The 23,888-nt window shown below is 40.2% G+C and overlaps 2 protein-coding genes across 5 annotated transcripts in view; one reads left to right on the top strand and one right to left on the bottom strand.

Annotated features, from left to right (window-relative positions):
• MREG (melanoregulin) overlaps positions 1 to 416 on the bottom strand; it is a 29,699-nt gene extending 29,283 nt beyond the window's left edge. Inside the window, exon 1 of the mRNA XM_072977639.2 lies at positions 163 to 416. Within this exon, the coding sequence (XP_072833740.2) occupies positions 163 to 275 (113 nt within the window). The 5' untranslated portion in view covers positions 276 to 416. The remainder of the gene's footprint in view (positions 1 to 162) is intronic.
• Positions 417 to 10,094: 9,678 nt separating this feature from the next.
• The window catches only part of UBE2F (ubiquitin conjugating enzyme E2 F (putative)), a 45,612-nt gene continuing 31,818 nt past the window's right edge, over positions 10,095 to 23,888 (top strand). For 2 of the 4 annotated variants that reach the window (XM_078379081.1, XM_020799003.3), the window contains exons 1-4: positions 10,185 to 10,316; positions 12,992 to 13,125; positions 16,687 to 16,716; positions 18,503 to 18,568. In XM_078379081.1, the coding sequence (XP_078235207.1) occupies positions 13,008 to 13,125; positions 16,687 to 16,716; positions 18,503 to 18,568 (214 nt within the window). In that variant the 5' untranslated portion in view covers positions 10,185 to 10,316; positions 12,992 to 13,007. Of the gene's footprint in view, positions 10,317 to 12,986; positions 13,126 to 16,686; positions 16,717 to 18,502; positions 18,569 to 23,888 lie in introns of all 4 variants that reach the window. The other 2 variants (XM_020799004.3, XM_020799000.3) reach the window with 2 other exon arrangements.

Below are 23,888 nucleotides of genomic sequence, written 5' to 3'. Positions count from 1 at the left end.
TCCGTCCCGTGTCTCCCGCCCTCCCTCCCTCGCCCGCCCGGACTTTCGCCTTTCGCCCATCCGCCTCTTCTCCCCCGCCCCCGCCCGTCTCCTCATTTCCCCCAAGCCAAAGCCCTCGGCTGCCCTGAAGCGCCGCTTGCAAGCGCGCCCTCTAATACTCACCTGACGAGGGGCTCCTTCTCCGGCAGCGCAGCCTCCCCGAGGCATCGCCCGCGGCGCCGGCAGCAGCAGCACCACCACCACCACCACGCCTCCAGCCAGTCGCTCAGCCCCATGGAAGCCTCCTTGCTGGCCGAGACCCGCACGCCGGCGTCCCCCTACCACCCGCATGGGGACCCTGCCGGCAGCCTGGTCCCCAGCAGCCGCGGCCGCCGCCCCGCGAGCCCGGTCATAGCAACCTCTCCCGCGCGAGGAGGCGCTCCGACGACGACGACGGCGGCCTCCCGCTTCATGCCGACGAGCTCGAGCTCTCCCGCCGCCGCCGCCGCCGCCGCCGCGGCTGCTTAGCCTCCGCTCCGCCTCCCGCTCCCGCTCCCGCTCCCCGCGCGACGGGACGAAGCCACTCTGCGCATGGGCGACGGCGGGACGGACCCGGCGGCTCCCTCTCTCGCGGCGGCGGTGGCAGCAGCGCTTCATATGCCCGGCAAGACCAAGCGCCTGTGACCGCCCCCTACTGGACGACGAGTCGTGCACGTGGAAAGCCAATGGGCGCCATCTAATGGAGAGTCGTCGTTTTTTTTATGACTGCCACGACGTGCTGAAGGCATCCGCTGATGCTCGGGAAAATGCCAGCACCCTTACGGATACTTTGACATTCATTTTTCTTGAAGCAGTAATTCCGCTACCTGCATAACACTCTGACGCCTCAGGTTCCTACTACTTTATCCCAAGGTACACAGATCTCCCGGGCTTAAAGCACCAATCCAAACAAAATCTTTGTTTTTGTTGCAGAGTTTTGAATTTCTGGTAAAATTCCTTTTTGCTATGCAGTAGAAGTACACACGCACACAGAACAGAATAGCTACAAGTTCCTCAGAGTTACTCCTTTTTCATTAACTGACACTTAAATTTTCAATCACTCAGCCTGACACATTTGTAGGAGAAAGAATAAAACAATTTATTTACTTACAGTTGCTTGATGTTACAGATTCGTATACGTATGCTGCCTTCTTTACCGCACACATACTTAGTAACCAACTGAACACATCAACAGCAAGCTATCAACTGGCATCAACCAAGGAAACAGAAGGAAAGAACATTCAGTAGAAAGGTGGACTCTCTTTGAATCCAAAAGAGGGAAGGGACAATTGGTTAGTGCTAGAGAGATACTGTATACAATTACTGTATCTCAGCCCAAAAAAGACCCTCCCAGACACACAAACTACATACAGCTTGCACGGGTGCAAATAAAGCAGTTTTAACCAACTAACTTGATGAAGAGTTCTGGAGAACTAGAAAGCTTATATTGAGCTCCCTGACAATCTGAGGTGACCATATCTGCTGTCCAACATGATTGCTCTGTGGATCCAGCCACAGTTTATATACAGTGTGCCTTATTTACCTTCCCACCTTCTGCGGGGCTGTATTTAGAAAGAAGAAAGAAAATATTATAATTATATTCAGTTGAGAATATACCTCTTCTGGATTTGAATATTCAATAGACTGGTGAGAGGGATTAGAATGGAGCAAATATGACTGGTTGCCAAGGAGAGAATGCACGGAAGGAGTAATTAAGATAGGAAAGAGATGAGAAGTTCCGAGACAAGTACCTTCAGCATTGATTCTTCATGTAACTGTTGTGCTAGTTGGCTAGCCCCATGTTTTTATTCCACTGCACATAACTTTTCTGCCATTTGTAAAAAATAAAAAACAAAAACTATCACTGCTTTTGAAAGGAATTTAAGAGTGCACTTTTTATCCAAACACAACCAACATGGGTAGAGTTTAAGCAACACCACAATACGTTTTTAATTTAGCATACTGCATATATTCTCCTTCCAGACTGATGATTTTGGCTGGCATGTTCCCCCCACCCGGCCCTTTTCTGTTGTTTCCTTTCTCTTCAAGGAATTCAAGCAGTGTCTACTTTGTCTCTCCTCTCCTCAAAGAAGATGGACTCCCAGAGGGCCCCTTGTGGCAGCTGAGAGGCACTTTCATGGACTACAGCCAGATGCATGAAATGTTGCCCCCAATTAGCAGACATAGGCTAAAATATATATCTGCATACGAATGTACTATTGTAGCACAGATGCCGGCCACAGAGACTGGTGAGATGTTAGGAAGAACAACCTTCAGAACACGGCCAAAGAGCCCGAAAGACCCACAACAACCAGTACTATTTTTATTTTATGCCAATAAAAGAATTTATTAAATAGAAAAATAATAGCATCCCAAAACACAACAATTGAAACACAGTAGGAAAGATATGGAATCAGTAGTCATTCTAATGGGATTTAAACTACTTGCCATACATTAAGTATCTTTGACCAAAATTAAGTATCCCAGGAAAATATTTAATCAATAGCACATCATCTGCAAATGAGCAGTATTAACCATCCTTAAGCAGTCCAATTCATCTGTTATTTTAGGCATGAATTTGTTTTGTTACTTTCTCCACTGATGATATAAGAGTTCTGAAAGGTATCATTCCTGCCTCTTCACTGTCTTGCTACCAGTTGTGAAGGCGGGCTGAATACCTCACTGGTTTCCATAGGTTGGGAGATAAGTTCCCCGCTGTGCATCCAAAAGAGCTCATTTGTGTTGCCTTGGGCAAGCTGCACCAATCCGGGGCATTCCCAGAAGAAGGGAAGGGCAAACCACTTACTTCTCTGCCTGGTAAACCCCAAAAAGAGCTCCCATAAGTCAGAACTTATTTGAAAGCACATTTTTTTTTATTATTATTATTATTATTATTATTATTATTATTATTATTATTATTATTATTATTATTATTATTATTATTATTATTATTATTATTAGGGGGAAATTCAGGAGAGCCAAGGAGAATCTTAGCTGTGTTAAGGGAAGATGGTGCGGGCGGGACGACCAGCAGCACTAATTAAAAATAGGCTGGAAGACCTATTGGAGATAGATCAAATGTATAAAGATCTATTGGAGATTGATCACGTGAAAAAATTGCTTTCAGATTACACAAGGAACGGCAGAATATTTAGGAAGATAGAAACAAGAATTGGGAAAATTCAAATAAGAGAAGGAATCACTTAGAAAAGTTGGAAAAGGGAAAATATTAAGGTAGTCTCATTGTTAAAAGCATGTATATACTTAACTTCTGGAATTGTAAAGGGGCATATTTTATATATTTTAAAAGGGAATTAAACTGAAATAAGGGATCATTAATCAGGGTAAAGGTGTAACATGGTGGCTTTTAAGGTAAACTTAAGTTAGATATAAATATGGGGCAAAACAAATAGTACTTATGTTAGATACAATGTTGATATAGACATGATAGAAAACATGGAGATAGAAATGGCTAAACAATGTACTGTATAGATTTTGAAGAGACAACTGAGAAGACACCAAGAAGCAAAGAACAAATGATTGTAAGCAGCCCATGTAATGCGATGTTTAACAAGCATGATGAAATGTAGATTGAAAAATTAATAAAATGTTTTTTAACAAAATTGTTCACTCTGCTGTTACCTTCCAATTTTAACAGTCTTTGATTTTCCAGTAAAATTCAATCTTTGATCCATGTTAATGAGGCAGCCCTGTAGTATAGGAGCCAGTTCTGGAGACCCATTCCTCCTCTTTGTTTCAGATCCTGAAGTGCCTTTAGTTTTATTCTTGGTTTCTTCCCTTGCCAAACAAACTTAGAAATAAGCTGGTTGAGTTCTTTAACTATGGATTGTTTCAAAATCACTGTAATGTTTTGGAATAAAAAGATCAACTTTGGTAAGGTATTAGTTTTAATTGTTTCAATCCTGCCCATCATTAATTGTAGATTTCTCCATCTGGTCAAATCTTTCTTTATTTCTTCCATCAATTGCAGGTATTTATCTTTCATTAAGGTACTTGAGTTTTTTTTAAAGTTTATTCCAATATATTTTACTTTCTTTCCCTCCTGGAAATTTGTGAAATTCAAGAGGTTATCTATCTCTTCACGTTACATGTTTTTGGTTAGAATTTTTGTCTTTCTATGGTTTATTTTCAGGCCCACCATTTCTCCAAACTCTTTTAATTCTTTCATAAGTGCTTTAGTTGATTATTGTGGATCTTCCACCACTACAAGTAAGTCATCTGCAAAGGCCTGTACTTTAAATGACTTATCTCTAAATTTGAGTCCTTTGATCTTATCAGAAATTCTTAACTGATGCATTAAAATTTCAATTACTATCAAAAACAGCAGTGGTGATAATGGGCAACCTTGTCTCATACCTTTTTATATTTCAATTTCTTCTGATAATTCTCCATTAATTCTTATTGTTATTATAGTTTCTTTCTATTCGGTATCATTTTCTCCTGTTGAATTTCGAGCAGTTTCTTAAAAGGTAAAAATCAATATTTCCTCGAACTTTCTATAATACTCTGAACTAATCCCATAACTTCCTGGAGATTTTTATAAGATTTTGTTTAGCGAAAGCAGTTGAAATTTCATTCATAAAGTATAGTTGATTTAAAATTTCCTGTTGTTGTTTGGATAGTTTTAAAAAAAATTCCTCTAGGTATCTTTTTTGATCTTGGGATGGCAGTCCTTTCTCTGTATACAGTTTTGTACAGAAATCTTCCACTATTTTTTTAAGTCTTTAAAGTTTATAAAGTTTTCATCCACTTTATTCTTAAGTCTTTGGATGTAGTTTTTGGATCTTTCTCTCTTCAATTTGTATGCAAGCCACTGTCATGATCCCTGCATGGCCCCTGCTTCTTTTACCAAACTAAGAGGTCACACTACATGTCTTTCAGCTGCCACCATTTGATTACATTAGCACTGTTCAACATTAATAACAGAGGTCCAGGCAATGTGTCATTTTTAAAAGAACCAAATAGAAATTGTTTATTGTTACACACGATGAAAGTTCAAGCAATGTTGTTAACTCTTAACAAACATCCTCCTTCATTCACTCTCAACCACCACTCTCCCTCCCAATCTCCAAAACTCTTCAACTCTCTCTAAACTCTCACTCTCCCTCAACTAACTCCCTCTCCTCCTGCTGAGTCTCTTATATCTCATGACTCTGCCCCTTCAGCACTACCATTTGTCTATGCAGATATCACATTAATATTCATAACCTGGGCGGACGCCACAGCCACCATCCTGTTTTATTGTTCTCAAAATAATTTTGTTTGACAAATTTCAATTTAGCTGCAATGTCTTCTTGTCAAAAGACTATTTAGTTTATGTTGTGCAATTTGAATTTTGTTTTATTTGTGCTACTGGTGGATTTTTTAAGCTGTTTTTCTAAATTTGCCAATTCTTTCTCCAAATTCTTATATCTTGCCTCTTTTGCCTTCCTTTTTACTGCTCCAAGTTTTATCAAAATGCCTCTGAGGACGGCCTTGCCAGCTTCCCATACCATCCACATGAACATTCATGTCTTCCTTTATTTTCTTGTCCATTTCTTCATCTCTAAGTACAGTAAATTTGCATTAAATCGCCACAATATTGGTTGCTTAGATGTCTCCAGCTCTACAATGGTCTGATATTGTTCTAGAGATCATTTTTTTCTCCACTAAGTTCTTTTTTCATGTTCTCAGAATCCACAGAGCATCAATTCTGGACCAGGATCGATGTCTATTGGAGAAGAAAGTGTAATCTTTAGACTTTGGGTATCTTGTTTTTCATACTTCTATCAATGAGAGTTCGTCCATCACCTATAAGAAAGATTTGGGGATCAAGGTTCGGCTTTCAGTTCCTTTATCTTAGATTAACCTTTCTTTGTCAAAAACCACATTCAAGTCCCCTACTATGCAGCATTCCTCTTATTCTCTAATAGTTGTATCTTTGTATAATTTTTCAAAGAATACATTTTGATTGCAGTTCAGTGCATAAATGTTGACTAGCAGTACTCACTTTCCTTCTTTTTGACTTCTACCATTAGAGTTCTTCCATCTTCAGATGCATGTATTAATTCAGGTTGTAATTTTTCTTTAACAAACATCGCCACTCCCTTCTTTTTCTTCTCTGGGTCGGAAGATAAGAATAGCTTTCCCAGGCCTTTGTTTTCAATCAGTTTGGAGTCCTGTCTTTTTATATGGGTTTCTTGGAGACAGATTATATCCATATTCAGTTTTCTCAAGTATTGAAATACTTTGGCACACTTTTGGGGCAGGTTCAGACCATTGATATTCAAAGAACAGATCTTCCATTTAGACATCTTTTAGGGGTTTTTTTTAAAATTAGTTTTATCATCTTTCTGGTTCTTGGTTTTGTCTCTTGCTGTCCTCCTGGTTAATGGGGGTTCTGATGATCCCATCAGTTCCTCTTCTGGTTGGCATTCTTCATCTCGTAAATCTGTCGGGTTTTCTTCTAGGTCTGATCCTATTTCTGATTTATCTAAGTGGTCAGATTTATCCGTATGGTTATCCTTCTCTTCGTCCTCCTTGGTTTTGTCCTTGATTTTTGTTAAGAAGTGATCTGCTTTCATAGTAGAGTTGATGAAGTATTTCTGAGACTGATATTCAAATGTGAGTCCCTCTGGTGTGATCCATCTATAAGGAATTAAGTTTGTTCTGAGGAAGACTGACAGTTTTTCATATTCTTTCCTTTTAGCTCTAACTTTCCATGGAATATGTTTCAGAGCTTTAACATTCCTACCATCTTGCACTAGCTGTTTATCTTATGTTACTCTCAGGAGTCTGTCTCTAAAAGTCATTTTGATGAAACAAATACAGTATTAAGTTCTTTGGGTAAGAGATTCTAATATATGCTGAAGACATCCTTTTCACCGAATCTATATTCTGTAATATCTCATCTTTTCCAACTCCGGACTATGTTGACAGAAGCTCGCTGGTGAATTCCAATAAGCCATCAGATTCTTTCTCAGAGATATTTTGAAGTCTCAAAAAGGGATTTGCTTGTTGCATTTGTATCAAGTTCGCCTCATCTTGTAGTCTGCCTCTTTCGCTTTCTTCTAGGGTATATTGCCAAGTTCTGGCCTCACATGGAACCCTGGATGTCCTCTTTGCCCATTTTGCTCCTGACCCCGCTGCACTGAGTGATACTTAACAAACTGCCACCAGCAGTGTGGAAACAGAAACCATAATTAGGAATTCCGGATAAATGGGGTGAAAGTGAACCAATGAATCCTGGCCTGTCTCAGCACCAGCCCCTACTCTCATGTGGCTTGTGAAGACTGGCCATTCATTTTCAGAGCCCTGGCCTTTTTGGTAAGTCTAAAATTAACATTTTGGATGAAGTATTGTATAAGCATAAACACTTGTTCCGAAAAGTTTGATTGAGGGTGTAACTGGAAAGCCAAATTGGGGGTGATTCAGCTTTGCTACAATTTGGTTTACAGCCTGCCTTATATTTGAAATCACAGTCAGTACTATCACAGGGGCTGAGGATTGACTTGGAAGTTCACCATACACATTGAATGCAAGGCGCATTTCATCCCACAGTTCCCCTTTTCTTTCATCTAGTCCTGCCTTTGTTAGTCTTTTTATGGGATACAAATATGAGAAATAATAATAACCGGGACCCAACAATAAGGTAATAGAGTGATCTAGCACTAATATCATACATGTAATAATTTTTCTAAGTCGAGGACAAGGGGGGGGGACAAAGAATGTAGAGTGCATGTTCTGAACATCACACTCCCAAATACCTATGTCACCAAAACATGGCCTACAGACATGCCACCACTCTTTACAAAGATGTATAACTCACCACACAGGACAACGTTCATTCAAATTTTTAAAAAAGTAGAAGCCTCCCCCGTGCCCCGAAGAGGGAAAAAGCCACTTTGGTAGCAAAAAGGGCTGGACTGATTAAAATGAGCCTTTGTGTCACGTGGTCAGTAAAAAACACTTTGAATTCACTTGTTTTATAAGCAGTCTTTCACCATGTGGTCGCACCCTGAGTGACTGGTGAGGTGAACTGGATACTACTCCCCCATAATCTGCTTCTGGTGCAATGGTATAAGTGGTCTATCATTCAAAGCAGCAGCCAAACGAACGCAAGAGCCTTCTTATTAATAGATTTCTGTATTTCTCAGTTTCGGAAGGCACAGACAGCACCAGAGCCAGAAGAAAAAAAAGGTTGTGCCTCATGTTCTTATTTCCAGGGAGGGAACAGGAAATGTCTGCCCCGCTACCAAATTTCAGCTTTTTCCCCTTTCTCTTTGATAGCAGCCTGTTCAGTTCAGAACATGGATGTACGCTGTAATTTTATTGCAAAGTTTGCAGGGTGATTACAAGAGTGGCTACAAAGGCATTTAGACCACTATTTCGTTGTTTGTGGGGACAGACTGCTCCTTTTGCTGGCAATCAGACAACATATTTGCTAGATCAAACAAGCTCCCCCCCCCCCGGAGGATTCTTATCCGCAACTTTTTCAGTCCCTTTTGGGGCTATTCTTTTTAAGGTTTGGGCAGGATCCACCTGGTTCACCTCCTGGACATGCAGCAGTTGGGAATGAACAAACACAGGGCTTCTTGGTTTTAATTTCCCGATATCATTAGTGGCTTGTACAGACTGCTTAGCCACTTATTGATTCTCGGAAATTAAAAACTTCCTAGCGAGCAGAGGAAGGGAGAAAAAAATTTTTTAATCCCAATCAGAGCAGTGCCTGTGCACTATAACTGATAGGAAAAAATTAAAACATTGAAGGCTTACTCCCAGAAGCAGAAGGGGACTGAAGAGATTTCTTTTCTTTACAGTTTTTCTTATAGGAGGCAGACCAAATAAGGTTTTAATGGCCAGGGCAAAGTAAAGATTGCATCACAGGGCATACCAGGTTTCTAGCTGACCTTAAGTCATCCTCCTATCTAAATGAGCTATGTAGCAAAGCCCAAAGTACAGTGGTGCCTCGCTGGACAGTTACCTTGCATGACAGTTTTTTCGCTAGACATTGGCTTTTTATGATTGCTATAGCGATCCGCAAAACAGTGATTCCTATGGCGGAATTTCGCTGGACAATGTTTGGTCCCTGCTTCGCAAACCGATTTTCGCTAGACGACTATTTTGACAGCTCTCTCCGCGCTCGCAAAACAGGTGTTTTCGGGACCTAAGCTTCGCAAGACAGCAATTTGAACAGCTGATCAGTGGTTCGCAAAGCGGCTTTCCTATGGCCGATCTTCGCTAGACAACGACGATTCTTCCCCATTGGAACACATTAAACAGGTTTCAATGCATTCCAATGGGGAAATGCTTTTCGCTAGACAATGATTTCGCTAAACAGCGATTTCAGTGGAACGGATTATCATCGTCTAGCGAGGCACCACTGTATAATGTTAGGAAACAAACATTTGAGATAGCACACAATGAGAAGAAATCCTTAAAGAATGGGAACGTGAAAAATTTTCTCTCTCCGCCAAGCCTTTGTAATTTAGCTTGTTTTGTTGGGTGACGAGTCTTCAAGATCCAAGTGCTGTACTGTACGGGATTCATCTGAAGTCCAATGTCATACGAGGTGGCGGGGAGAGCTTCGGTCACTTCTCTGCACCACTGAACATCCTTTCAGCTCTAATTGCGAGCTCCTTCTGACTTCGTTTTCTGGCACAGAATGGCGTCACAGCTTTACTTGCCCGGGATCCTCACTAGGGGAGAAAAACACGGGATCACATCAGGGAAATAAATACAGTAAATCAAACAGCTGACAGCGTATCCGTGATCTTTCTCACGGTCTTCAAACAAATAAGAGGGAAGGCGGCGGGCAGCACAGGATCAAAAGGGCCGCCGCGATGACCCCCACCCCCGACCACCACTCGCTCTCCTCTTGCCCCCGCGGTCCCTTGTCCTGACAAGTAAAGCCTACGACCTCCTACAAGCGAGGAAGAGCGAGCCCCAAGCTTTCAAAGGAGCCGCGCCAAGGTAGGCAACAGCATTATCTCGCGAGAGTTTAGCTACCCCCCCTTCCCTCTTCTCTGCGGGTTTTTTTTAACCCCCTTACAATGCGCACGCGCAATCCCTTTTCTCCGCTCAGCCCTCGCGGCTTCGTCACGAAGTTGTCGGGGGGGGGAGGGAGGTGGTTTTCGAATATACTGTCAGTACTCGTTACGGAAGCCCCGCCTATTTCTTTCACTTCCGGCTCAGGGCTTTTCCTGAAGGAAGAGAAGAAGAAGAAGAAGAAGCCGGAGCCGACCGGGGATGGTTCTGGCGGTGGCGCTAGCTTCTGGTGTGGGAGCCGCGACCTGACGGTGAGTCCAAAGGAACCGCTCGCTTGGCCCGTGAGGCTCCGCGGCCTGTCTCGGTCCCTCCCTCCCTCCCTCTCCCTCTGTGTGTGTGTGGGTGGGTGGGTGTCTTTCGCGCGCAGGGTGAGGAAACCGTGAGCCGGCACCTTCTTCTCTCTCTCGCCCCCCCCACCCGAATCATAGACGCGAACAGGTGAGGCCCCCCCGCCTCCCTCCCTCCTTGCCCACACACGGGTGGCCCCCCCAGAGTGGCGCCAAGGCGGAGGTGTTCCCGGTATGCCGTCAGCCTACGGAATTCATTGCCACAAGATGTGGTGGCCCTCGCCGGTTTTAAAAAGCCGGTGAGAGTGGAAGGCTGAGAGGTACCTCCTTGGGAAGCGCCGCGGGGGGGGGGGCTTCGTCTGGCATCTCTTGACTCCCCAACCGTGGGCGATTTCGCGATATCCTGAGACCGGGCTGCCCACTGGCGAAGAAGGGAGCAGGATGGTGAGTTAGTGAGACGGATCTATCTCCTGTGTCTTTAACCCACTTCTTTCCCTTCCCAGAGACCGATCGGACCAGAGCGACGATCAGTAGATCCAATATCCTTCCCCCTCCACACACACATACAGACACACACACAGATCATTGGCTGTGTCTAGGAAGCTTAAAGCAGAACCTCGAAACAATTGATTAACTCTAAATGCAGAGTGTTATTTAGCTATGATTGGTAAAGATTGCTCACCATTTTATAATCTATCAATTTCTTTGCTTTTTGAAAAGCAGTTTAACCTTTAAGGTTATGGCAGTAGATTCCGTGCTAAGCATGTGATTTATGTTGTGTTTTTCACTGTGCCAAATTAATTTCCTGTTACATGAGCTGAAGTGTTAGTGTTTTATCTGTTTACCACACCTTTCTCATTAAAAAGGATCCAAACCAGTTTAATTCCTTGAAATGTAATATTTAAATTTTGCGACAGACAATTTTTTTTAGACATTCTCTGCTGTGTTTATTGTTTTAAAGTCTTTACTGGTTCCTGTTAAAGCTGTCTTTCTTTTAAAAAGAATAACAAGAAATTCAAAACAAAACACTGTACAGTACCTCTGCCTCAAAATATCTTTGATTTGTTATATCTACCATAAAGTAAAGTAAAATTGCTTTCCATTCCTCGTGTCTTTGTCTAAAAACATGCAAATATATAAATAATGTATCTAAAAGTATTGCCTGTGGAAACAAATATTGCTGTGAACATGTTTGTCTCTGTATGCTGGAGAACTCTATAGTAATTCTTCCCCTTTAATAAAAGTTCATGATACTAAAATCTTAATATAAAAACTACATTCTTAATGGATGTTCCCAAGGGGGGGGGGGGACAACAGAATTCAGATTAACAAATGTCCAGCAGCTGAGATAAATGTGCTAGGTTTTTTTGCAGATAGAATAAAATGGGATGTTGTTTTACTCAGGAGTTTTAGAATTAAGCGTTGATGGATGAGGCACTTCTGTCTTTGGATCATGAATATCTTCACATTCTACTCTGTTCTGCCTTACCAGGTTTTTAATGTAATTAATGACATTAATATAATTCCCATATTTGGAGGACAGTAGTAGAGACATGGAAAAACATCACATGGGGACACTGATTAAACTGCATATGAAATCTCGTTGGATGGGAACCTGACTGTGCAATGGGAATGATAACATCAGCAACAGCAGAATGCTATTGAAATAAAAGGGGAGTTGTGTGGTCAATGCAAAATAAAATACAAATGCAAAATGATTTTTAAGCAGAATACATACTGCTGATTGAAGGCTTTTTTGTTTTTGCAATTTTGAGGTACATGCAGATTTGTTGCATTGTATGTGAACAAACTTGCCCCAAAATCTCAAAAGGAAGTTTTTAATCTGCAACAGTCTGCTGCTATTGGTAACATCATTCCCATTGTGCAGATGGGGTTATGCAACAGGATTTCAGCCTGTGTGTAATTATGCCCACTGCTTATGACAGTTTCTTTCTTTCTTGTCCATGTATATTGCCGAATGCCACTTCATTGCCAGCATCACATTTGCTTTTTAATTGTTTACAGAAGCTACTTTCATTTTTGCTATAGTGCTTGTAAAATAAACTAAAACCTGGTTATATCATAAGTGTACAATGATTTCACAGTTCAGCTGTTTAAATCTGTAGATGCTAAACTATAAGCACCGTAGTTTTAAGTCCATCCATAAGTGTGGCGTATTTGTTTTGGGATACATGCTAGTCCGAGAGCTAAAAATTCTAAGAATGCTTTTTGAGTGCCTCGTCATAATTCTTCATGTTTAGCACAAGAAGATTGGTTTGATAGCAACATCCATAATTATTAGTATAGACTTTAAGAAAGTAGTCAGTGAAGGATAGGGCAGAAAGTCCCAGGTTCAGTCTTCAGTAAAGACTCTGGGGGAAAAACCTGTCTGAGACCTTGGAATACAACTTCTATTATAAGTAGATAGTACTGGACTAAATGTGCCATTGGTCTGACTAAATAACACAGTTTCATTTAATTTAAGACAGGTTTCTGAAAAGAGGTTGTGTATTGCTATGCATAAGCTATGTAAGAAAATGTATGGGTAAAAATGTTTTAATATAATAAAGTGTAACATTTTGGAAGAAAAATCAGCTAAAAGCTGATGTAATTAATGTTATTTTTCCCCTTTAGTTTAGCCTGAAGGTAGCAGTAATGCTAACACTGGCAAGCAAACTAAAGCGAGATGATGGTGTCAAGGGATCGCGGACATCCAACTCAACATCTGATTCTACTCGAAGAGTATCAGTTAGAGATAAATTGCTTGTCAAAGGTAATACCATTTCATATTTTAAAAAGTCATCATTCTGCTGGTATTACCCTTGCTTGCTTGATAGATTAACACAGAGGTTCTGGAATAAAGAAAACTTTGGAAAGCTAAGATACTTACAGATTTACTTGTGTGTGAAAAAGCATAGAAACAGTAGTTTAAGTACCTTAACTTGTATTCCATGTAAGCACATTGCTGTGTACCAGTTCTGAATATATTTACTCAAGAGCACATTTAATGTAATGAGTACAACTTTCTTGCATAAGGACTGAACTTCATAGAAGCTAAAAGGACTCTGTGGTCTTTGGCTAACAGACTTGACTTCTAACCTTCCATATGTATTTTCATTACTAATTGCAGGGTATGTATGAAGGGAACAGAGTTGACAGGTAGAAAGTATGCAGAGAGATGCAAGGTTGACGATTTGGGAAAATGTCTGTCATTATGGGCAGTGTGCAGTTTGGTAGAAGAGTTAAGTAATGCAGTTTTTAAATAAACACATACACCTCTGGGCTTTGGAAAAAGCTGACTTTATTCAAAATGAAATAATTCTTCTCATATTTTAATAAAGCAGTTCTGGGGATTTTAATAGGGCTTCAAAAATTTTCCAACATCACATCTTGTTGAGAGAGAAAAAGCTCCAGGAATAATTCCATGCATATTTAGAAAACAAGAACAACATTAGATGTGTCATTAGCTCAGTGGTTTAAGGAATCTGGCTGTGGGGCCAGAGATTGGTAGTTCAATTCCTCACTGTGCCTCCTTGACAGGAGCTGGACTTGAACATCTACAGGGTCCCTTCCAGCTCTGCTGTTCTAAGATGTTGCTATCATCATCGTATCTCCATGTATTGCTGTAGAAAAGTACAGTGGTGCCCCGCATAGCGACGTTAATCCGTTCCAGGATTACCGTCGCTATCCAGATTCTTCGCTATGCAGGGGGGGAACCCATAGGAACACATTAAACTCAGTTTAATGCATTCCTATTGGGGAAAAACTCACCGGTAAGCAAAGAATCCCCTATCCGGCAGCCATTTTCGCCGCCTCGGTAAGCGAGGTGCGAAAACGCTGCGGGCGGCCATTTTCCCCCAGCTGGGTGGCACCGAAGCTAGCACCGCCCAGCTGGGGGGAGAAGGTTCGGAGCGCCCACGATGGAGGCTTCCCCGGAGATCGCTCTGAAGCCAGCGCCGCCTAGCTGGGGGGAGAAGGCTTCAGAGCGCCCGCGGTGGAGGCTTCCCCGGAGGTCGCTCTGAAGCCTGCGCTGCCCAGCTGGGCGGTGCAGGCTTCGAAGCGACCTCCGGGGAAGCCTCCACCGCAGTCGCTCAGAAGCGCCCGCTGGTCAGCTGGGGGGAAATAGGGCCTATGGGGAAAAATCGCTTTGCGATTTTTCCCCATGGGAAACATCGCAATGCGATCGCTTTTGCAATCGCAAAATCCGCATCGCTATGCGGATTCGTCGTTAAACGGGACACTCGTTATACGAGGCACCACCGTACGTCTCCTTGGTGATACAAATCCAGTTTGCCCATTTTGCTGGTGGTATCTACTAGACTGAATAGTAGAGAAGATCAAAATATTAATCAATGTAATCTGTACGGAAGCCTGTGGAATCACATTAAATTGAGGCCTGAATCCAAGAACTAGTGGGTCTTGTTTACAAAATGTTTAAAGAAAAATAAGGGTCAAAATTCTGCTGCATAGTTGCACTATATGGAGGGGAAATAGTATTTGTAATGCAAAGTATACCTAATTAATGAATTAGCAGTTGAATTTCTGGTCATATATCAAGCCATGCAGTGGGGAATCCAAGCAGGGACTCACTAAATGGTGATAATTTGCTGCTCTGTGTTACGTAATTTTCCATCTGTTGATATAAATGTTGAAGAGGGGTTTGGCCTATATGGACATACTGTGTAAATAGAGAATTAGAATTTATAATCCTTGTTCTGTTATGAGATCGTTTCACCTGAAACATTCTTGAATTTCACCTAATGTTGTCTAGTGCTTATTTTTTAAAAAAATAAGGGACTTAAATTTATTTATTTATTGGACTTATATACCGCCCCATAGCGCTACAAGCACTCTCCGGGCGGTTTACAATTTAATTAAAGATTACAGTAGGTGACAGGATTGTGAGATAGAGCTGTACCATCAGTGAATAATAGCTATAATTAAATAGGTGCCAAAATCCCAAAAAATTATCTGCAATTCATTGTTTGAGGAGATAATATGAAATGTGATAAATCACATGCTTATGGTATGAGAGCATGTGCTGAAGCTCCTTTGCAAAAGCTACCCTGGGTTGGTTTATGCTTGGGTAAGAGATCCTTGGGGAACCTTATGTATGCCACCTTGAGTTCCAGAATGGAAGAAAGGTGGGTGCAAACCAAATAATAAATTTCAAACATAATTTAATGCTTTGTCAAGCACAGAAAAATAATGTACAGTATTTAGGATGAGGAGCTGTAGCGAAGCAACAGGGGGAAAGCCTTGCCTGAAACCTTGGAAATTATCTGGTAGTCAAAGGTGACATGCTGGGCTAAATGTACCAATGGTTTCTCTTAGTATAGGCAGTTTCCCAGATTTTATGCAATATGCTAATCACACCACGGTTTCTGGTTGTAGTTTGCAGGCAAATTCTTGCTCAAAACAATATGTAGTTTTACTAATTGGGACATGATGGCAAATGGAAGGTGTCAGAAACCTAGTATACAGAGAAGCTTAGCAAAAACAGGAAAAGAAGACAGTGCACAAGGTTGCTTGCTGTACATTCCCAACAGAAATTTAATTGAAGTTTGATGAGAGTGGTTCCTGAACAAAGATTACAGCCAACGTAATGTAGTCAGAAGGTAAATAATTCCAGGGTCTCCAGTAGATGTTTGCTAGAATATCTTAAACATGCTTTCCTGGATTAAGGAGGGCCATTTTAGTTTTTGGTTTTTAAAGAAAATGTCAAATTTGGGGATGGTATCATATTCTTCCTTCACTTAGGCACAGGTGCCTCTGAATTTGTAAACTTATGGTGATACAAGAGGTGTAGAGAGCAACTGGCAGTAGTGAAAAGATGGTCTATGTTACAGCAAGTAGGAAATGGAAAGGTTGGTTGTGCGTTGGTGGAAAGATAACCATTAGATTATATTTTATATATTAACATAGGTATGTGTAATCTTCATATTTTTCTAGTTACTGTATATGTATTATAATAATTTACTGTGTTTCCCCCAAAATAAGACAGGGTCTTATATTAATTTTTGCTCCAAAAATGCATTAGGGCTTATTTTAAGGAGATTTTTTTTCTTTCAAGTACAAGAATCTACATTTATTCAGATGCAATCATGTCATTTTCTGGTTGCTGCACAGTGGTGGAGGGTGGGGGTTTCACTTAACTAGGGCTTATTTTTGGAATAGGGCTTATATTACAAGCATCCTGAAAAATCATACTTCGGCTTATTTTCAGGCTAGGTCTTATTTTGGGGAAAACAGGGTACAGTATTTGAATGTAAACTTACTTAATTATTCTATATAGTGTGATACTAGCTAACATTATTTGTTTCATTTTTAACAGAAGTTGCAGAACTTGATGTAAATTTACCTTGTAAGTAAAAGATTCAGTATGTTTTCCAAGGAATAATATACTTTTGTTTTCAAAGTTTATATGACATTTTCTCGTAGATGAGAGATCAGATACAATAGATACAGACTTATATGTTTATAAAAGTCAACTTTTCTATGCATTTCCAATAACTTTAATTTTTATTGCATATAAACTACTTCACATTTTCCTCCTTTCTTATTAGAATAGTTTCTCTGCATTTCAACATACCTGTACATATATGTTATCAAAACTCAAGTTCATTAACATTAATTCATGGCAGAGATTTAAATAGGAACTAAAATTTCTCCCTTTTAAATCTTTATGATTTCAGAATGCTTGTCTTTTCATCAAACATGCCTTAATGTTGAAGATTGGCTAGGAATGTTTTTTGGCTTTGTGAAATGTTTGTACACCTGTATACAGTATAAGCTCTACATAAAAGTCATGAACAATTATGCTTGTGGTAGACAAAATTCAGATTTTTGATGCCTGGATTCTCATTTTTCTCTTCATAAGGCATGCCCAACTACCTCAATCGTTCCTTGTAGGGCTTGGTTTCCAGAATTTCTGTCATTCTGGTTGCCCTCCTTCAGACATCTTCCAGTTTTCTTGATGTCCTTCTTAAACACCGGTGCCCAGGACACAGTATCCCAGGAGAGGTCTGAGTAATGCAAAATAGAGTTGTACTGTTACTACCCTTGATTTGGACAGTATACTTCTGTTGATGCACCAGAATAATAATTTAAGCTTTTTTCTTTTTCTTTTACTACTGCCACATCACATTGTTGACTCATGTTTAGCTTGTAGTCTGTTAAGACCTATAGATCTTTTCAAATGTTCTACTGTATCTTATCCAGAAAGCAAAAGCCAAGTGTACTGCTTGTATAACACCTCATGGTGCTTAAAGCACACTCTGGATGGTTTAAAGTTTAACTATGCAGGCTGCACATATCCCTCCCCCAGGGAGCTGAGTACTCATTCTACTGATGTCAAAAGAATGAAAGTCTGAGTCAACCTTGAGCCGGCTACCTGAGCCTATTAGAATCAAATTCAGGTCATGAGCAGAGTCTTGACTGCAGTTTAACCAGTGTGCCACGATGCATCCTATATTCATGCATCTGATTTTTCCTGTCTACATCTAGAATTTAACATTTTTTTCTTGTTGAAACTCATTTTGGTTTGTCCTATTTCTCCAGTCTGTTAAGTTTTTCCTGAATCCTGATTCTATTTTCTGAAGTGTTAGCCACCCATCTTAGTTCAGTGTCGCCTGCAGCTTTAATGAGCATACTGTTCAGACCTTATACAAATCATTTATGAAAAGGGTGAACTTTGTCAGGCTGGAACAGACTCCTGTGGGACCTCACTAATCTTTTTTTTTTCCAGGATGATGAACTACAGTATATGCCAGCACTCTTTTGACAGTGAAAGGTTTAAAAAAAATCTAAGGGGAAAATGCAAGGGAAGGTGATTTTAAAATACACAGAATGTAGTATTTTGCTCATTATGTTTTGATATTACAACTCCTCCTCAGATAGACTTTGTATTATTTTTCAAAGAGAAGTTGAAGAAGATAGCTTTGATTTTTTTTTAAGCGAAAACTGAATTAGTAACTTTTGAAGAATGGTTATACCTGAAATAACCTGGACAGTATTTTATCTTCTATGTATCTTCTGGAATCCTTATGTTTTACTTCTATTTCTGATAGCTTTCCTTTGCTCTGTCGTTAATTTAAAAAACACACACAATTGTCAATTGTTTTCAAATGTTTATCTATTTTTTTTTCCAGGTACCTGTGAGGTGAAATTCCCTGACCCAAATAAGCTTCACTACTTTCTCCTAACTGTAAACCCAGGTAATTTTTCAAAAGTATATGTAGACACTATGATGGTAACATTAAAAGACCATGACAACTGCATGTACAGTACATGGTGTTCATATATGTGCACACAAGTGTTAACATTCTAAGCTATTTGGCTAAACTTAGAACAAATGTTTATTTATTCATTAATTAACTTAAATTTATTTATTCATTTAAAGTATTTGTTTTTCTCCTTTCTGGCCACCAAGTTTGCTTAGTTTAGTTTACTAAGCTCTAAAATGTAAGTACATTTTTAGTAAACCTAGATTTATTTAGTTTAATTAAGTAAAAAAAGGTGGCCAGAATCCAATTATATATGGCAGCTGGACCCCACTACTTCTGTAGAAATTGGTGTTCCTCTCTTCCTCTGGCAGTCCGTTGCACACTAAAATTCTGATTTAAAGAGCTTGGAAAATTTCTGGAGTAGTTTACTGGCGCTGTGGATAGCTGCAAAAGGAAAAGAACAGGAGAAGAATCCCAATCTCAGTATGTTAGATACAAAAATAATGCTATTTGTTCTTGGTCAATGTCTTTATGTTTTGGCGGTGTATCGTCAAATAAAAGCCATGTATCATCCATAAAAGTTCTCTAATCACTGTAATTCTGCACAAAACAAACACAAGACAAAGTGCAAGGCATATTTTTTTAAAAAAACTTTGTTTTAAGGACAAATGAAAAACAATACGTAAATGTAGAAGGATACATTCATAATTTAATAAATCAGGTGTGATCTTGCAAACATTCAAAACATACATTTGAGGTATGCAAATAATTCAATAGTTACATATTTTTTTACAAAAATATTTTCAAAAAAGCATATAAACAACTCAGACTGATGAAACATGTGTACTTACAGCAGTCCCAAACATTTTTGGGACTGTGGACCTGTGCACGGGGGGCAGGGGCAGCCCCCGTGCTCGTGGCGGGTGTGTCGCACTTACACCCCTGCGTGTGAGTGCAACACAACTCTGGCGCAAGCATGACACACCCACCGGGCAGGCGGGAGGGCGTGAAGATACGTCTCTGTGGCCAATGGTCCGGGAAGCCTGCGGACCCCGGGTTTGGGGACCCCTGCTGTATAACATCCGTATACCAATCTATCAAATTTTCAGAGTATAATATAAGGCTTCATCTTTATTCAAAACATTACTAATATACTTCAGTTTTCAGATTGATGGCCTACTTCATCTTTCTTCTTTGATTCAGTGGTTGAAAATCTGTTACTTAGTTTAATAATAATAATATAATAAAATTATTAATATAATAATATAATTTATTGTCATTGTAAGTATATACACAGTATACCCATACAACGAAATTCACAGACACCCAGAGACCAGACACATGCACACACATAACATTCTCCAAACACTCCCCACCCACTAGAAGTCCCCCACTAAAAATACAAACATCTACACCTCAGGCCAAGTAACATAGTCCAACTAATTATTCACTACTGGTGGTCTTTAAGCTCATTATTAATTGCAATTATAGCTCTAGGATAAAAACTATTCAGAAAACGTGTGGTCTGAGTCTTAATTGTTCTATATCTTCTGCCAGACGGTAACAGTTCAAAAAAGTTATAAGCAGGATGGGAAGAGTCTCTCAGGATGCTGTGTGACTTCCTCAGACAGCGGGATGTGAAGATGTCATCCAGGGTTGGTAGCTGGAGCCCGATGATATTCTGGGCAATTTTAATGGTTCTCTGTAGAGCTTTTTTGTCCGCTACAGAGCTACTCCCAAACCATGCCAGAATGCCATAGGTTAGGACACTGTCAATGGTGCTACGATAGTAGGACAGAAGTAAATGCTGAGATAAATTTAACTTGCCGAGCATTCTCAGGAAATAAAGCCTCTTCTGTGCCTTCTTTATTAGCATGTTGGCATTTATAGTCCATGAGAGGTCCTCTGAGATGTAAGTACCCAGAAATTTAAAACTACCAACTCTCTCCACTTCCTCACCGTTTATGTACAGTGGTAAATGTACATTTCTCTTCCTCCTAAAATCAATTATGAGTTCTTTAGTTTTTTTGATGTTAAGTGTGAGATGATTTTCTTTACACCATAGTATCAATCTTTGTACTTCCTTTCTATAAGCAGACTCATTGTTCTTATTTATGAGTCCCACCACTGTCGTATCATCCGCAAATTTAATAATTGCATTGGTGTTATATAGTGGGGTGCAATCATGTGTGTACAGGGAATAGAGGAAGGGACTTAGCACGCAGCCCTGGGGAGCTCCTGTACTTAGTACCAGGGTAGAAGAATGGTGGGATCCCATCCTTACTGACTGTGGCCTATCTGTCAGAAAATCCTTTATCCACATGCAGATCTCCTGAGGTAATCCCAGGTTGATCATTTTTAAAAACAACCTATTTGGTAGAATGGTGTTAAAAGCAGAGCTATAATCCACAAACAACAGCCTTGCATAAGTTCCCTGTTGTTCTAAGTGGCTCAATACAGTATGGAGTACGATGGACACAGCATTATCAGTAAATCTATTTCTCCTGTATGCAAATTGCCATGGATCCAAAGAAGGTGGAAGACTAGCCTTAATGTAATCCAGCACCAATCTCTCAAAACATTTCATAATAACAGATGTTAAAGCTACTGGTCTATAATCATTGGGAGATACCACAGCTGACTGCTTGGGGACTGGCACTATAATAGATGTCTTGAGGCAAGTGGGGACAGAACACTGCAACAAGGATAGATTGAAAATATCCGTAAAAACTCCAGCTAATTCTGCAGCACAGCCCCTAACAACTCGTCCCATGATTCCATCTGGTCCAGCTGCCTTTCGAATATTAATATTCTGGAAAGCGTGTCTCACATCCGAAATCTGCAGTACTAGTGGTTGTCTGTCGATGGTAGATTCTAGTGATGTACAGTGGTGCCTCGCTTAACGAGCGCATAGCGATCCATTTTTTCGGATCACTAATGCGATCGCTTAACGTTTTTCTAATAGGGCAAAATTCGCTTTGCGAAGACCGGTAAGCATTTCGCTTACCGATCTTCGCAAAACGAAGCCCGACGATCAGCTGTTCGGCGGCCAAAATGGCCGCCGGAAGCCCGGAAATGGCCCAAAATGGCTGCGCACAGCGTTTTCACACCCTAGTTAAGCGAGGCAAGGGCGCGAAAATGGCTGCCGGCCATCAAGAAGCATTGCTGAACGGTGAGTATTCGGCCCATTTGGAATGCATTAAACCATGTTTAATGCGTTCCAATGGAATTCCCTGCCCCGTTCAACGATGCTTCAGCATAGCGAAGGTTAATCCGGAACGGATTAACCTCGCTATGCGAGGCACCACTGTATTATGGACAGTAGGTGCTGGAATAATGGTTGTTCCTGTTTCCACCTCAAAACGGCTGAAAAATTGATTTAACTGCTCAGCCAAAAAATCACTGCTGCTACACAGACTGTTTTTGTTACTCTGCCCCGTGATTTGTCATAGGCCGTGCCATACTTGACGAGTGTCAGAACTCTCAAGGTGTTGCTCAGTTCTCTGGCTGTACATAGCTTTGGCATCCCTAATGCCCCTTTTCAATTTAGCTCTGGCCTCATTTCATTTCATTGCAATAAGCCCATTGAATCAGTGAGGATTTGGCAAGTCAGTGCCTTTGTAAGTTTCATTGATTCAAATGGGCCTACTTTAGCTGTGACTTTCGTATAGTGGAACTTGTGGAGTAGCTGATTTACGAAATCCCCACTGATTCAATAGACCTAGTGCATTTTACCATGCTAAGCAAGAGGACTGCAGCCAATATTAGTTAATCCATGGTTACTGTATGTCAGATCACCATTTCTTTGACCTCAATTCTTCTCACAGAATTGGGGCCCAGTTTAAAATATTAGAAAATAAAAATACAGTAAAACAACAAACATTAAAATAGAATTAAATTCAACTGTAAAACTAAAATTCAGTTAAAATTGAAATTCTTTAAAGTCATTTAATTTAAAACAACAATAATAATTTATCTTAAAACAGTAAGTACTAGCATGTCAGCTAAGATCATATAATTGGAGGCTCTTAATTGCCAAAGACCTGCTTTAACAAAAAAGTTTTGCCTGCCCCTGAAAGGAAAGCAGGGAGGCAAATATAGCCTCCCTTAGTAAGGAGTTTCATAGCCTGAGTCTAGCTAACAAGAAGGCCTTCTCTTGGTTCCCCACCCTATGAACCACAGAAGGTTACTTTTAAAAGGGCTTCTTTTGCAGACCTTAAAGCCCAGGCAAGTTTATATGAAGATACTGTCCTTGGAAGGGATTATGTTTCTAATATACTGTATTTCAAAAAACTGGTGAATCTAATTATAATCTTTCATATCCTTGATGTAATTACATACTATTTTCCAAAACACTAATGTGTGTTGACTGCAATAGTAGCAGGTCGTATGTGTCAGCCGTAGACAAACAAATCTTCAAATGTAATTATTAACAGGTGTCTAATTGTGAGTCTTTGTTAGCAAGTCAAAAATAGCTGTAGAAAAAATAAAACTTTTCTATTGAATTTTGAAAGTTTAATGTGGATATTATCTTCTGATTCCAAATAGCCTCATTTTTCCTTCCCTGAATTACCTATTTCTCTTTTCACTGCTAATATCTATTATAAATCCAGAATTGCATTATTTTTGCACAATTAATGTGGCCACAAGTTTTTGACATATGGCTTACCAGTATGTTTTACAGTGGACCCTCGACTTACAGACGGCTCAATTTACAGACTTTTCGAGTTACAGACTTCTCTGGCTGCAAAATTTAGATTCGACTTGCAGGCGGAGAATCGATTTACAGACCAGAAAAAACCCAAAATGGAACAAAAATAGAATAAAAACCACCGGTTATGGGATTAATCGGTTTTCAATGCATTGTAGGTCAATGGAGATTCGACCTACAGACTTTTCGACTTGCAGACACCATTCCAATACGGATTAATTCCGTAAGTAGAGGGTCCACTGTAATGCCAATTTCTATTACAGTAGTTGCACATATCCATATAATACCGCCTAATGGGGAATAAAGGTATTTTTTTAAAAAAAATTATTACATAATAGCACACATTAAACTACTGACAAGTTAGCTTAGTTTTTCCTGGTAGTTTTTCATTTTTGCTATGCCATTTGCCCAGGAAAGAGAAAATGCTTTTTATCATGTGGAAAATATCATCAGTACAGTCATGGAGGTAACACTGAGATAATGCAGCTGATGATTTTTTAACTGAACCGGTTGTATAATCATTGTCATCATCTTTGAACTGGAAGGGGCACTATGTATTAAGTCCACACCCTGTCAGAGAGACAAAATGGGAAATCAAAC

Source organism: Pogona vitticeps, chromosome 1 (assembly GCF_051106095.1).
Source record: "Pogona vitticeps strain Pit_001003342236 chromosome 1, PviZW2.1, whole genome shotgun sequence".
Lineage (NCBI taxonomy): Eukaryota > Metazoa > Chordata > Lepidosauria > Squamata > Agamidae > Pogona > Pogona vitticeps.
This window is presented reverse-complemented; position numbering and strand designations above follow the sequence as displayed.